This window comes from Harpia harpyja, chromosome 14 (assembly GCF_026419915.1).
Source record: "Harpia harpyja isolate bHarHar1 chromosome 14, bHarHar1 primary haplotype, whole genome shotgun sequence".
NCBI classification, from domain to species: Eukaryota; Metazoa; Chordata; class Aves; order Accipitriformes; family Accipitridae; genus Harpia; species Harpia harpyja.
The window spans coordinates 34,785,027-34,799,314 of record NC_068953.1 but is presented as its reverse complement, the minus strand read 5'-3'; the positions used below and the strand labels follow the sequence as shown (position 1 = coordinate 34,799,314).

Here is a 14,288-nt window from a genome sequence, read left to right as displayed (position 1 = left end):
GACCAGCCGCGCAGCCGCTCCACGCCCTTCCACGGCAAGCCCCTCGCCCACTGCGCGAACCCGGCGCGCCGCTCCGCCCCGCCCCACCAGCCCGTCAGGCGCTGGGCCGCGCCGCGCCCCGCCCCCGCCCCGTCACCTGACTGCCGGGGACGCGCCCGGCGCTGGTTTACCCCGCGCCATAGCCCGGCGCCCCCTCCTCTCCCTTCCTCTCACCCTGCCCTGCCGGTGGAGCCCGCCTCCGCCATGGTGCTGGAGTCGGTGGTGGCGGATCTGCTAAACCGCTTCCTGGGCGACTATGTGGAGAACCTGAACAAGTCTCAGCTCAAGCTGGGCATATGGGGGGGTAAGGAGCCCCTTCCCTCTCCCGCCTCGTCTCCGCGGCGTTGCGGGGCCGCCGCTGTCATCGGGGTTGGGCGCTTTCTCGTGCCGCGGCGGGGAGCGGGTCTCGTTGGCTGTGGGCTCCCCCTCCCGCCGTGAGGGGTTGGCGGGCTGTGGGACCGCCGTCCCCTCTCTGAGGGGCAGTCGGTCTGTGGGTTTGCGGCCCCCTGGGACGAGGGGCCGAGCTGCGGAGCCGCGGCCCTCCGTGAGGGACGGTCGGTCAGTCTGTGGCCGCGGACCGCCCCCCCACCCCCGCGACGGACCGTCGGTCGTTCTGTGCCTGTGGCCTCTGGCCCCTTCTTCCTCCCTTCCTCCCTCAGGAGGGGCGATCGGCCGATCGGGTCGGTCTGTGAGGCTGCGGCTCCTCGCGGTGGCGGCCCCTGCCCCGCCGCCGCCCTGCAGCGGGCTGTCCCCGGCGGCGGCCGCAGGCTCCGGCCGTTGTGCCGCCGTGAGGCGAGGGTCTGCCTGTGAGGGGAGCTGGGGCGAGATCCCCGCGCAGTGACAGGGCGCCAGGTTGTGGGGGGAGAAAGAGCAAAGTTAGGGTCTCCCTCCACGCGAGGCGGGGTCCTGGCCGCCCAGCTGTGGCAGTTGCTCCGAGAGGCTGAGGCGAGGCGTGGGCGCGCGTCGGCTGGCCTCGGAGTGCTCTGGGGCAGGAAACCATCGGCAAGCTAAAAAACCCCATTTTTTTTTCTTCGCTTTCTTGAGAGTATCCTGGGTGGAAGCACGCGTGTGCTGTCGGGTCTCTCTGCGGTGCGGTAGAGCGTGGGGTGGCTCATGCGTGGTGGCCCCAGGAGGAAGGGGAGGCCTTGGTTGTGGTGCAGCTGATAGGGTGCTTGCGGAACTATGTCTTCCACCTGCTAGTTTCTCGCTGTAAATAATGGGTATTAAGCAGATGTGATAGTGCAATAACGTGGAGTAGCTGTTCTTAGTGACTATACCGAGCATTTCAGTTTGCTACCCTGTAGGCATGCAAAAAAACAGTTGGAAGTACTGTCTAGAGAAGGCTGGCTATTTTAGATGCTTTCTGTACTTAAGGGACGAGACTTATCATCATCTTATTTTTGCTCTTGCCATGGTAGTAAGTATTTGAGCATTTATAAATTATTAATACCTATATTAAAAATAGAATGTAGTTCTAAGGAATGTGGCATTAAAGCACTAAGACGTGTATTATCTGTGCTTTCCTCAGGCATAATTCTGTGTGCCAGCATTCCCTTTTGAAATCCTGTTGTGTTGCCAATGTCAGGAAAAGTTAATGTGCCTGTGAAAATAGGCATGCTTTTTTGTGGCTCTATGATTCATGATTTTTCTGTTATGTAAAATTGCCAAAAACAAGATACAATTTTCCTAGTCTACACTACCTTGATAGAACTGTAATTATCATTCACAACAAAGGGAATAGTAAGAAAGATTTCCTGTTATTGTAGGTGTATTTTTAGAGCAGAAACATGTAGATGTCTAAATTGGTGATATTTTTGTAATCTTTTCTACCATGAAATTTTGTCTGAATGATCGGTATTTAATGAGTCTTACAAATTAGACACTTATTGTGCTATTCTGTAACTGGAGTAAGGTTTTCAGATTTTATCAGTGTGTACTTGGGAGGGTTGTAGTTGTGTTCCTTGTTCCACCTTACATAATAGTTTAAGTCACTTGTTCTGTACTTCCCTTTTTCTTCTAAACAGGTAATGTGGCACTTGACAATTTACAGATAAAGGAGAATGCATTAGTAAGTATTCTAATAATGTTAAAAATTTTTTTATGGGTCTAAAGACTAAGTCATGGAATAAAATATTACTGTAGTATCACGTTAACTCAGTATGCCTTCTTTACTGGTTATTGCAAGTAAGTCTTAGGTTAACTGTTTCTAATTTTGCTTGTGTTACTGGAGCAGAGAAGGAAAAGAAGCTACAGTTGAAAAGGTAAGTGTGCTCCTTCATAAGAGAAAAACAACTTAGGAGAAGTTAGCAATAAGGTTTTGAAGTAGGTTTCCCAGTGTTTTAGGCATACATGCATATACAACCTGTCCTAGTGTTTGAAGCTTGGAATGATAAAACTTTAAGATATTGATGTGTTTCTTTTACCATTTTGGTCATCCTGTACAACTCAGAGGATTTAATTTCTGCTGTGACTGCTACTGTATAATCATACTTCTAAGTCATACGTTTTTTTTCCTCACTTGTATGCCCATGCAGTAGATGTTTGTATGTTTCTGAATGATTTACTATATCTCATGGGTTTGCATAGGCCTATGTATTCTTTTTTTTTTTCTTTTTTTTTACGCTTTGGTTGCATAAATCAATTTTTAAGGCCTGACTCCTACGAAATGGTTGATCTAATTGAAGTCTTCTGAAAGACAGTGGTTCCTGTCTCAGTTGTTGGTGTGGGGATGAAGGGAGAAAAAGTTCATCCTTCTACATCAGCTGATGGGATTGAAACTTATGTTTATGACTTCCTGTGTAAATTGATGCTTGTTAAAACTGGCAGGCATTAAGATGTGTACTCTCTGAAAGTAAATACGGTTATTCAAATGCTCCATTCTGTTCCTTTTAAAATAGGAATGACGGAGTGAAGGAAAAACAAGAAATAACTTGCATTAAGTACCCATATTCTTGTCTGGAAAAAAACTTGGCTGATTTTTATGTTTTTTGAGTGAATGAACACCTGTACTACTGGGAGATTCTCACTGCAATCTTTAGTGTGCTTTAAAACTGTTGCTCTTCTGTGAATTGAAAACATGTTGGATCTTTATATGACCAAATAATTGGTTTCTCTTCATTGTTCTGAAATTTCATAGTTCACCTGCCCATTTCATCCATTCCTGATAACTTTGTTGTACTTTAAAATTCTTGATAAAAATATCTTTGTAATCTGGTAGTTGAAAAAGGGAGGAAGAAAGTGTTACCTACTCTGTACATGTCTTTCTATCTTATGATGACAGCAAGGTTGATAACGATTCTAGCAGTTCCGACTTACAAAAATGCATAGTCATGTATGTGACTGACCAGAGCTGAGAGCGAGCTAAGACAAATTCAAGAACTGAAAACAAGGGATGTTTCTGGCTGCTTTACAATTGCAATGTGTTAGATTTCTATGCAAAAGTAATTAAAGGAATGTCGATATTGAACACCATTTTTAGAGAAGTCATCTACACCTTCTTGAAGAAGAAGGGATTAAAGCAATGTGATATGGTCCAACTTTTCTAGTTTGCATGTCTGCTGCCATCTGGATTGTTTTTGTTTTCCTATTAAGGTTTTCAACCAGAAAACAACTAGCTTTTAATTTCTGTATGTAGATACAGTACTTCTCAAATGCAGGAAAAGAAAATCCTTTGGAAAAGGGAGATGAGCAAATAGTTAGTTTTAGTGTTAAGTTTGCTGAGTCCATTTTTTTTTTTTCCTTATTCATAGTAAAAGAGCATTTAATTAAAATGGAAGTTTGTCAGACCTCAGTCAAAATTTAGGCTTCAGCTCATGCAAAGTCAGCTTAAGAAGATTAGTGTAAGATTTCTAAAATAAAATCGTAAAAAATTATTTTACAAATTAATTCTTAGGCACCTTGAAAATGTAATCATTTTTTTCCCAAAATATGTTAGAGAGAGAGTTTGCTGACACAAAGCGCTGAAGTGTTGTTCTGTGAGATATGTGCTTTTATCTTTTGAGGCTGTTGTTTTGTTTTGTGTGACTTCAGCTATAAAAATACAGGAGTATAATGGGGCAGTTGCTATTAATGTTCCTTTTTTACTTTGTTAAAAACTTGTAGTAGTGATAGTAATGAATTCTTTCTGATGGATTTTTTTCAGCTTTATCCTATTTTTCAATCATAATGAAAAATGACTGATGGCAAACTATGACCTAAGCTCTTTAGCAACTTGTTATATGTTTCTCAGCTTATATTATTAGTCATTACCACTAAAAAGCTTGACCTCTGAGCTGCTTTACTTGTGAATTTGTATCCTGTATCCAGCTGGTCACAGCTGTTAAAATCTTCAAAGCTAATATTGCCTGTTTCTTCTCAGTTATAGTCTTGAAGCATTTTGAGTAAATAATCTTTTTTCATGTTAACATCAAACCCCAGCGTGCTCATGGTTTTTATTTTATGCTAATCTGTTGTTTTAGCAACTTTAAAATATCTTTAATTTCTAGCCTTTCCTCCATTTCCACCCACCCCCTGCCCCCCCTGGAATTTAATCTTCTGAAAACTAATTTTTCAAGGTCAAGCTCATGGTCCTGTCCTTTCAGCAGGCCAAACTGAGCTGGTCCCATTAGAATTCAGCTGTGGGTCACAAATGCAGTATTAAATGGGGTGGATTTGGTTGCTGGTATCTGCTTCTACATGACTGCTCCTGGCTTTATCAAGAGCAGAGATCTGTCTTTGCTCTCACAATTTGTTTCAACCTATTCTTATGCCTGTTCTTACTGCTAAAAACAGAGTTTAGAGATCAAACTATTTTAAGTGAGTCTGTTTTCTCTTTCTCTCCTGATATATTTCAATGAAAAATAAAAACTGAGAAGAAAGCTTCCAGTTAAGCTTATTGACCAGATTCTTAACGTGAAGAACAGGAAGAAATATTTGGGAGGTGCTCAACAGCAGTTGTCACCAGGATGAATTTAAAGCCCAGAAAAGGGTTAAAATATTCCATAGCTCTTGCTTTTCAATTGTTTCTTTGAGGTGCTAAAAAAGAACAAGCCATGGAAATATTGTCACAAGTTTAGTCACTTAACTAAAGGTCTTTGATGTTAGGCTCCTAATTGCAGCTCAGAATACTTTTTAAAAACTGTGGAAATCTGGAAGAAATGTTAATTTGGATATTAATCTTTTTTGGAGCAGCCCTGTTAAATGTTTTTAAGTTGTTGGAAGAGTGGTGGTCAAGATCTACTATAACTAGTACATGGGAAGAGACAAGCGGTTAATATCAGTCTCATTTGGGAAAATGGGTTTGCTTTTTATAATCTTTGAGATTAGGACTTCTGTTAAGGTCTTTGAATTGTGGTTAACTTATTTGAGAAGAATACTGAAGTGGAAGACAGTTCTGGAATCTTGATGTTTTAACTTATTTTTTAATCTTTCCTTTATTTATTTAATTTCTCCTATTTCCTCTTTATTTTGTCCTTCTCTTTATCTTCTTGATATTCCTGTGGTTATATTCCTTTTTTTGCTGTACACTATATAGGAGAGAGACTTCATGAGGCTTTGACTGATGGTAATAATTATTCACTTGTCACATGTTCCTCATCTTTATGAGCCTATATTGTTCTTGACATTTGGCAGGCATTTTGCAAAGAACTTCTCAGTATTGTTAGTGAGATTTTTTTATATGTTTGTAAATACTAAGTGCGATTATCAAAAAGAAAAGACCTATGTGGCAAGTTAATAAAAATGTAAAATTAAATTCTTGTCTATAGATAAAATGTTACTTTTTAGTAACTTTGGAGTGAGGCATTATCATACTTGTAGGAGAAAATTGCCATAAATGTGTAAATGCTTAGTTTTAAGGCTTTCTACAAGCCTAACCATATTTATTTATGGATTCCTGAGTTTGTGTGAGTATTGCTAAATAATTAAAACTCTGTCATATGGAGAACTGTTTCTGTTCTGGAACTTCAGTTCTGGGAAAATAGTTTTAACAGAAGTAAAGATAATTTTGTTCTATAAACAAGCTTATCTTTAAAATACATGGATCTGTTTAATACTTTATTTTTTTTCTTTACAGAGTGAACTGGATGTACCTTTTAGAATAAGAGTTGGTCAGATAGGTAAGTTTTTGTTTCAATGTGAGTACTGAAATGGAAATTTTAGTACAGGCCTTAAGGTCAGTTCTGCTTCTGAATATCTTTTATCAAGCTTTCTTAAGTGATCTCTGTAATAGTAATTGCTGTTGAAACTAGCATAGAAGTCTAATGTGACTGCCCTGGATAAATCATAAAATGTTATCTGGCAAACCCTGTTTGTGTAACTTTACAGCCTGGTATGAAAAACATGTCTGAGAGTTCTTCCCAGACACATGGATGGTCAAGGGAGCTGTTTAGTGTAGGCAGAGTGTGTGTGGCTTTTTAAAGGACAGGTTAGCAATATGAAGAATTTTAAGTAAAATTCCTGAAACTGGCAAACATGCCAAGGGTTTAGGAACTTAGATACATGTTTTTTTAAAAACTCTTTTAGAATAGAATAGAATCATTAAGTTCGGAAAAGACCTCTAAGATCATTGAGTGCAACTGTCAACCCAAGACCACTGTGCCCACTAAACCATGTCCTGAAGTGCCACGTCTACGCGTTTTTTGAACACCTCCAGGATGGTGAACACTCCACTGCTTCCCTGGGCAGCCTGTTCCAATACCTGACAACCCTTTCAATAAAGAAATTTTTTCTAATATCCAATATAAACCTCCTCTGGTGCAAATTGAGGCCATTTCCTCTCGTCCTGTCACTAGTTACTTGATAGAAGAGACCAGTACCCACCTCGCTACAACCTCCTTGATAAGTGATAAGGTCTCCCCTCAGCCTCCTTTTCTCCAGACTAAACAGCCCCAGTTCCCTCAGCTGCTCCTCATAAGACTTGTGCTCCAGGCCCCTCACCAGCTTGGTTGCCCTTCTCTGGACACGCTCCAGCACCTCCATGTCTTTCCTGTAGTGAGGGGCCCAAAACCGAACACAGTACTCAAGGTGCAGCCTCACCAGTGCTGAGTACAGGGGGATGATCACTTCCCTGCTTCTACTGGGCACACTATTTCTAATGCAGGCCAGGATGCCGTTGGCCTTCTTGGCTACCTGGGCACACTGCTGGCTCATATTCAGCCGGCCGTCAACCAGCAGCCCCAGGTCTTTCTCTGCCGGGCAGCTTTCCAGCCACTCTTCCCCAAGCCTGTAGCGCTGCATGGGGTTGTGGTGACCAAAGTGCAGGACCCGGCACTTGGCCTTGTTGAAGGTGTCAGCATTGCTTTTTCACATGAAGTGTTTGTTGGAGATGAATGTGTGTTGTATTTCTTCTTTTACTTCCCTGGGAAAATCACGTTCATCCCAGTGAATTGAACTTCAGTCATGATCTCAGGTTTTGATCTGAAGTCTTCTGACTCAGACTGCATCTTCTTGCTTAAATCTATGACTTACATTTTCTCTGCATGTATTTCATCACTTCAGTGGCTTTATAAAATGTTTAGGCCCATACGGTTTCTCCTTACCTTCTAAGGTGTTTAGGACATCAAGATATAGGGCTAATGCTCTTCAGTGCCCGAGGTATTGTTTGGACTAAGCACAGCATAGATTTTTGGTTTGATGTAACTGTTATCTGCTTTGTTTAGATAAACTTACTCTGAAGATTCCTTGGAAGAATCTCTATGGCGAGGCAGTTGTTGCAACTCTAGAAGGCTTGTATCTTCTAATAGTTCCTGGAGCAAGTATGTAAACTCTTCAGTGACACAGTTTAATGGAAGAGAAAAATATCTAAGGGTAGCATGTAAATGAGTATATAATAGCAAGTAGATCATGTAAGCTGCCATTTTTACATGCTGTTCCCTCAGGGAAATCTCTAGACAAATGCTGGCAGGTTAGTGGAAGAAGGGTGGGAGAAAACAGCACCTGTTGCTTTTATGGAAATCCTTGATTGTATCCATTCCAAGTGTTTATCCTGAATCCACTTTTCTAGCACGGGTTAGATCTTTTGGCTGTTGCATGATATAGTTCATCTGCTTCTAAGTGACAATTGAAAGTAGTAATTCCATTATAACTGTTTTTAGGGACAGGGAAGAGGATCAGAGAACTTGATTAGTTTTCTCTGAAATCAGAACCTCTGGTATATTAAGAGAACTTGCAAGTATCTACAGCGTCAAATATATGTCTAGTAGAGCTTACACACCTGCATTGTGTTGCACAGACCACACTTCAGGGTCTGAATTTCCACAGAAAGGTTCTCCTATGAAGTAATGCTTAAACGTTCGTATGATCCTTTTGTTTCTTACTGTGTAAAAATAGCAATTTCAGAGGCTGGATGCAGCTTTCAGCAATTAAACCTAGAATAGCCTTTATCTCAAACAAGGTGTTTTGCAACATAATGTTGAATATGGTGTGCATTGCTTGATTATGCATTTATATAACTTGAAATTTAGGATTAAAGCTGTCCCAACTTGGCTTACAGGCATTAAATATGATGCAGAGAAGGAGGAAAAATATTTGCAGGATAATAAACAAAAGGAACTGGCAAGAATTGAGGAAGCCTTGCAGAAAGCGGCAGAAAAAGGTACTGTGTTAATAATACAAATCTCCATTGGAATTTGAGGACTTAGACTGTGCTATGAAAGAAAAGTCCAGTTTTGTGATTGACTTAAAATTTTTTTTCGAGTGTCTAGCTAATCTTACAGTGCTTTGAAAAGCCTTTTTCCTCTAAAGCTTGAAAGAAATGTTGTTTTGTTTACCATTCATTTATCCAGTCAACTTCCATTGGAAATGGGAATTTGATAATCTGATATGTCTTTTTTTTTTTCTTTCTTTTTTTTCCTTAAAGCTCTAGGGGAAAAGGACCAAGGGTAGAAACTGCATTGGATGAGGCTAATGTTATCTTGCTTTAGAGCTTCAGTAATAGATGTTTAATAATGTGTTTGAGGTGCATGTGACAGGTTGTTCTTTGCTTAAAGGAAACTTTAAGCAGAGTGGTAAGGTTAGTAAATTTTTACTTAGCAATAATGCTTTAGTTTCAGTTTCTGCTGTCCTTTTATGATATACTGCATTTTGACTGGTTTGAGAAATGAGACTCTTGAGCAGGAAATAATTCGTGACACAAGAAAACAATTGAACATGAACATAGGAAACTTTACTTAAACTTTTGGTTTGGGTCATTAAAATTTTAACTTTCATTTATATGTTAAAATAATTGATCATTTCAGTCCAGGTAACCTGATTTGTGGTTTGGGTTGGTTTGGTTTTTGTTTGTTTGTTTTGTCGTAACAAATATCTTTAACAGAATTATGGTATAAATTAGGCTTGTTTGGACAGAAACCAAGGTCAGAACCAATGACAGGTAACTACAGATGGTAGAGGAAAAAGTTACTGCTGAAGTTTTGTTTGAAGTGAGACCTTTTTGTTGGGTGGTATAATGATTCTTAAGATGCATTTCTAGGATACCTGTAATGCTGCAAGTCATTTGCCTTGGAAAAGTTACTGAAAATGAAGTGATGCTTACAACACTTGGAAAAAGATAGTTTGACTGTAATCTCTTTGCTTATTTAATTTTCCAGTTACGGGATTCTCTACTGCCTTGTTCCTGCTTTGCTAGTTTGAGATGTACATTTGCAGTTTCCTTCAGACAGCAATCTGGCAATCCATTTACAGTGAAGAAAGAAGCCTTGCTATATTTTTTGTCTTTAATATGCCAGAAACTGTATGAGAGCTAAGGCAACTTCAGTGAATGAATTTTGCAGCCATTACTTCATGCTGGGGCAAAGGAATGTTCATAGAGGTTTAACCTTGGTTATGTAGGACTTGGATACTGTAAAGCAGCAGTGCTTCAGCCATTACTCTTTGCACCAGTTTTAATGGGATGAAGGGATAATGTAACAAGAAGAATTTAACCTAATGGGCATTGCTTGAGGAATTCCAATTCTGGAACTTCATGTAATTAAGAGTGAGTCTGTGCACCTGCAACAGTTCTTTTTTTGAAAGAAACTTAGTACATCCAGCATTTGTAAGGCTTTGGGAAGAAAAAAATCATATAAAAATGACACCTCAGTAGCTCAACTCCATATATAAAGAACTAGAATTAATTTTAGTCATGTTTTGCAGTTTTAAACTTTCAGCCTTGTGAAGGAAAAGCTAGAGGAACATTCAAACTGGATTATTTTAAACTGTAGTTAACCTCGCAGTCATACTGCAGCATGATCCTTACGGGTCCTTTCCAACTTGAGATATTCTATGATTCTATGATCATATCTCAGTGGTAGCTATTTGTGTTTCTGGTGTTGTACTAGAATATTGCATTCAGGAGGACTTGTGTAGTTCTTGCATGAGCAGATTGCTTGCTTTTGCTAGATACAGAAGTCTTAGGGCTCAAGTTGCTCTACTGCATGTAAACTTCTAAGAAATTCAGCTCTTTCTGTAGGCTTTTAAGAGCACACGATAGCTGGTGAAAATCTAGGAAATACATAGAATAGAGACTTATCACGGTCCATGAATTCTCAGCTGTACTTGCTTTTCTGGTTAGTACTCAACTTACCTCAATGTGTTTAGAATCTTGATTCTGTACTTGCATTTATTTAAGAGTCTCTTGGCATAAACAGTCCTGGGGATATTTTCTTTAGACACGCTGTTCAAATATTGAGCAAAATGGTGATGTCACTGTGTGGTTAGTGTAGTGTGATGGGGAAGTGATAACAAGCTCTGCTGACAAAAGTGGACAAAACATTATTTTCTTTTTTCTAAGCTATTAAAATCTGTCAGTATCAAAACTCATATATGGAGACTAAAGCTTGCAGCTCTTGTCTTTTACTGGTTGTAAGTAAAATGAAAATCGCATAATTTGCCTATGTAGATAATCTTTGAAACTAGATATTCTGAACTGACTCAGGCTGTCAGATACTTAATGGAAATACTAATGTGTCATGCAGGTTTTATAAACTTAACATTAAATCTGGAGCTGATTTCCTTCTTTTAAACAAAATGCATTTTTTTGGTTATTTGCTACCATGTGGACCAAGGCACTCATTCACAAGATTCCTTGTATGGGTTGGAGAGCCTGATATACAAGGACACCAAGCCTGGTGGGTATGCATCGTTAGTTACATTTTGCACATGCATGATGGGTATGCAGCTTACATTTTTAAAAACAATCCCCACCAAAGCAGCCAAATGTAGAAATGAGAAAACAGTACTTGTTTGGTAAGCATCCACATGTTGGTGGTTTTAGAAATTAGATTTTAATGACTGTGGATTCAAGTGGAAACTTGTAATGACTAGTCCTGTCTTAATTGAGTGGCTGTTCAAGATGGCTAAGAGACCATTTAGAAAGACTTCCATCAACCATCTCGAGAGCTCAAGAATGTTATAAAATGCTGACAACATTCTACTGTAGTTTTAAAACACTGTCTTTAGGTGTTTTGAGAATAGAGGGTAATTACCCTTACTTAAAGTGTCTGGGCTTAAGATACTCAAGTTCAGGCTGTCTTGAAACTTGGACAGGCAAAATGAACCACAGCAGATTGAAGGCATTTAGCATGCTTTTCCCTGCTTCTGTTTATTTGGGTTGCTCTCAAGTTAGGCAAGGAAGCAGTTTCCATTGAAATCCAGAGGAACTGTTATTATGTTGTACCTGCTGTATATTTATCATCTTGAACCAGATTTTCAGAAATTTATTCTTAGCCAAAATTACTTAGTGGGCTTTTATCTGAGCGCAGGTTTAGAATGAGCTTAAAATCATACATTTAGTGTCTCCATAGTAATGGATGCAAGTAATCAAGAAGAAAACCATGTTGCCTTAATTTTGTCATACATGGGAGTGAAAGCCTGCGAACTACAAATTCAACAGTAAGTGAAGGAAGCTCTCTTTTTAAAATATCATTTATAGATGATTACTTGTACTGTTAAAAGGAACTATCCAAAAGAAAACATTGTTTTTCTTTGGCATAGTTTTTCCTTTTTGTTATTTGTAGGGTGATCACCTTACCTGCAAGACAGGTTGAAATCTTGGCAGGCACTTCCTTCTCCTTTGTTTGAACAGGCATGCAAATTACATAAAGTTCCACAGAGTTAAATACGCTGTTGTACTTGCTTCCTTCTTGCTTTAGTGGGATACACACTTCTCATGCTACAGCTTCTTAAAGTTAAGCATAGGCAGCCCTATTGCTAAGTTCTTTTCCCCTGTGTGGCCAGAGAGGGGAAGGAAATAATGCAACTTGCCATAGAAATATGGAAATATATGAGCATTAATTTTATTAATGAAATGGTTGTGATTGTGTGGGTCATAATTTGTGTGTAAATAGTAAAATTTAATTTCATATAAAGCTTTTAAAGAGTCATCATTTTTGTATGCCTTTTTTGCAGTTACTGGTATCATTCTTTCAGATCACTTTCATACCATACTGTTGATTAGCTTGAGAATCATATTGAAAAGTGCTCTTTGGATTTCCATGTACATATCAAATATCTTAACGTGGAAGTTACGCTCTTGTATTGTAGAAGCCTCTTCTGGATTTAAACTTCCATACTTTTTTTTCCCCATGTGTGTGTATTATTAACTGTTCAGTTATGACAATTACACCTTTGCCTGAGGTCATTAAATAAAAACCAAACACTTGGATTACAGAAAAACTTATTCATCAGGGTTTCTAATAAGCAATCATGGCTCTGTTTTTAGCTCCCTTTTGTACATAAGTGATCTGGAATTATGTTATACAGTGCACTTGTAAAGAAGTCTGGGTAAGTATTTGCTGAGAAGCCTGGTGATTATTTGTAATTCCTTGAACTCTTGAGATGTTGCATAAGGAATATATGAAAGCTCAGTTAAATGCCTTGACCTTACAATTGGCAGGACAATTGATTTAGCAGAAATTTGGATACTTAATCTAAAATTTTTACTGGCTGCTTAGTCGACTTGGGCTTAAGTGAATTTAGGTATACATAAATGATGAAAAATAAGGCTCTGTGCTATGAGAAGTAGCTGAATGCTTCCTTAACAGATCTGAAATTCTTTAAAAGCTTTTACTGAGACCTTACTAAGACATTCTGCTTTAAGACAAGCTAAACTTACTTTCATCTTTTCTTATGCTTTCTTACATTTCTGCTTTACTGACTTGAATTTTATCCTTTTCCCAAAAAATTGCTTGCACTGAAAAAGGACGTAAGCGTAAAAAGTATAAAAAGCATTTTAAGAGACCCTTTAAAGGTCATGATCACTCAAAAGGTGGGTAAAAATTATGGTTCTTAACTTTTTAAAAGACTTTTTTTTGGTTTCTGTTTGGATTAGTTTTTCTTAGTCATGGATATACATCCACTGATACCTTTCTTCTCCTGTTTGAAAGAGAGGATGTAAATTGGAGAGAGCTCTTTTTTGCTTTTTATCCATTCTCTGGATCCAATAAGTTGATGTTTTTTTCCCCAAGAAGATAATCATTGTCCTTAAGTACCAAATCATGCAGGTTTTCAGTATTAGCATGTGACTAAGAATGGGTCGCCATATCCCATGTGGTTGTATTGTTACGTATTTGGTCTTGGAGGAAGCTGCAGCATAGACTTGTAAGTGGAGTAAAAACTTTGTGGGGACCCTAGATAAACTTTGTAAGGTATCAAACTTTTATTGCTGCTGGTAGCTGCATCTGGCTGGAAAAACTTTGAAGTGCAAGCAGGCAACCCATTAAGGTCATGAAGCTTCGATAAGCACTTCTGCCCCTTTTTTTTTTCTTTATCAGTATTGTGTTGGATTCTGTTAATAGGGAGTGGGAGTTGTGAAGAAACGATTAATAGGAGGAAATGTGAGTTGCATGTAAAAGAGGTATAACGTTTTGGTTTCTTCCGAGTTCCTGACTGATTTTTTTTTTTACTTAAAATCAAATGCTCTTTTGACTAAAATAGTGTTATATCACATTCAATAGCGAAGTCTTTTTGTTTTTAAAGGAATCTCCTGAACCTCTCAGAGCTTAAAAAAAAAATACTCCTAATTTTTATAGCAAGATGTATAAAGTTATGTATCTGTGGTGTTCAGTGTGCATTGCATATTTAAAAAGATACAAACAGTTAAAGCAAGCAGAGAAGTCAAACTCAAAGCGCAACCCTAAACTTAGTCAAAACCTGTAGTGCTTACTTCTCTCGACTTGGATAGCCATGACTGTTTCTTCAGCTTGAGCCGTGCGTAGCATTTCCAACAAAAATGTGCAAGCTTGGTAGGCTGATTAGTGCCATTCGCTGGGACAGCCACTTTGTAAGGTGGATAC

At 39.1% G+C, this 14,288-nt stretch overlaps 1 protein-coding gene across 7 annotated transcripts in view; it reads left to right on the top strand.

The window, feature by feature from the left end:
• Positions 1-220: 220 nt before the first annotated feature.
• Positions 221-14,288, top strand: part of VPS13C (vacuolar protein sorting 13 homolog C) — a 104,046-nt gene continuing 89,978 nt past the window's right edge. For 5 of the 7 annotated variants that reach the window (XR_008238375.1, XM_052808904.1, XM_052808908.1 and 2 more), the window contains exons 1-7: positions 221-343; positions 2,064-2,107; positions 6,092-6,134; positions 7,677-7,772; positions 8,510-8,611; positions 11,061-11,123; positions 13,196-13,261. Coding sequence is in view for 6 of the 7 variants with exons in the window: in XM_052808904.1 (XP_052664864.1) it covers positions 244-343; positions 2,064-2,107; positions 6,092-6,134; positions 7,677-7,772; positions 8,510-8,611; positions 11,061-11,123; positions 13,196-13,261 (514 nt within the window). In the remaining variant the exon portion in view is untranslated. Of the gene's footprint in view, positions 344-1,132; positions 1,457-2,063; positions 2,108-6,091; positions 6,135-7,676; positions 7,773-8,509; positions 8,612-11,060; positions 11,124-13,195; positions 13,262-14,288 lie in introns of those variants that run through there. The other 2 variants (XM_052808906.1, XM_052808907.1) reach the window with 2 other exon arrangements.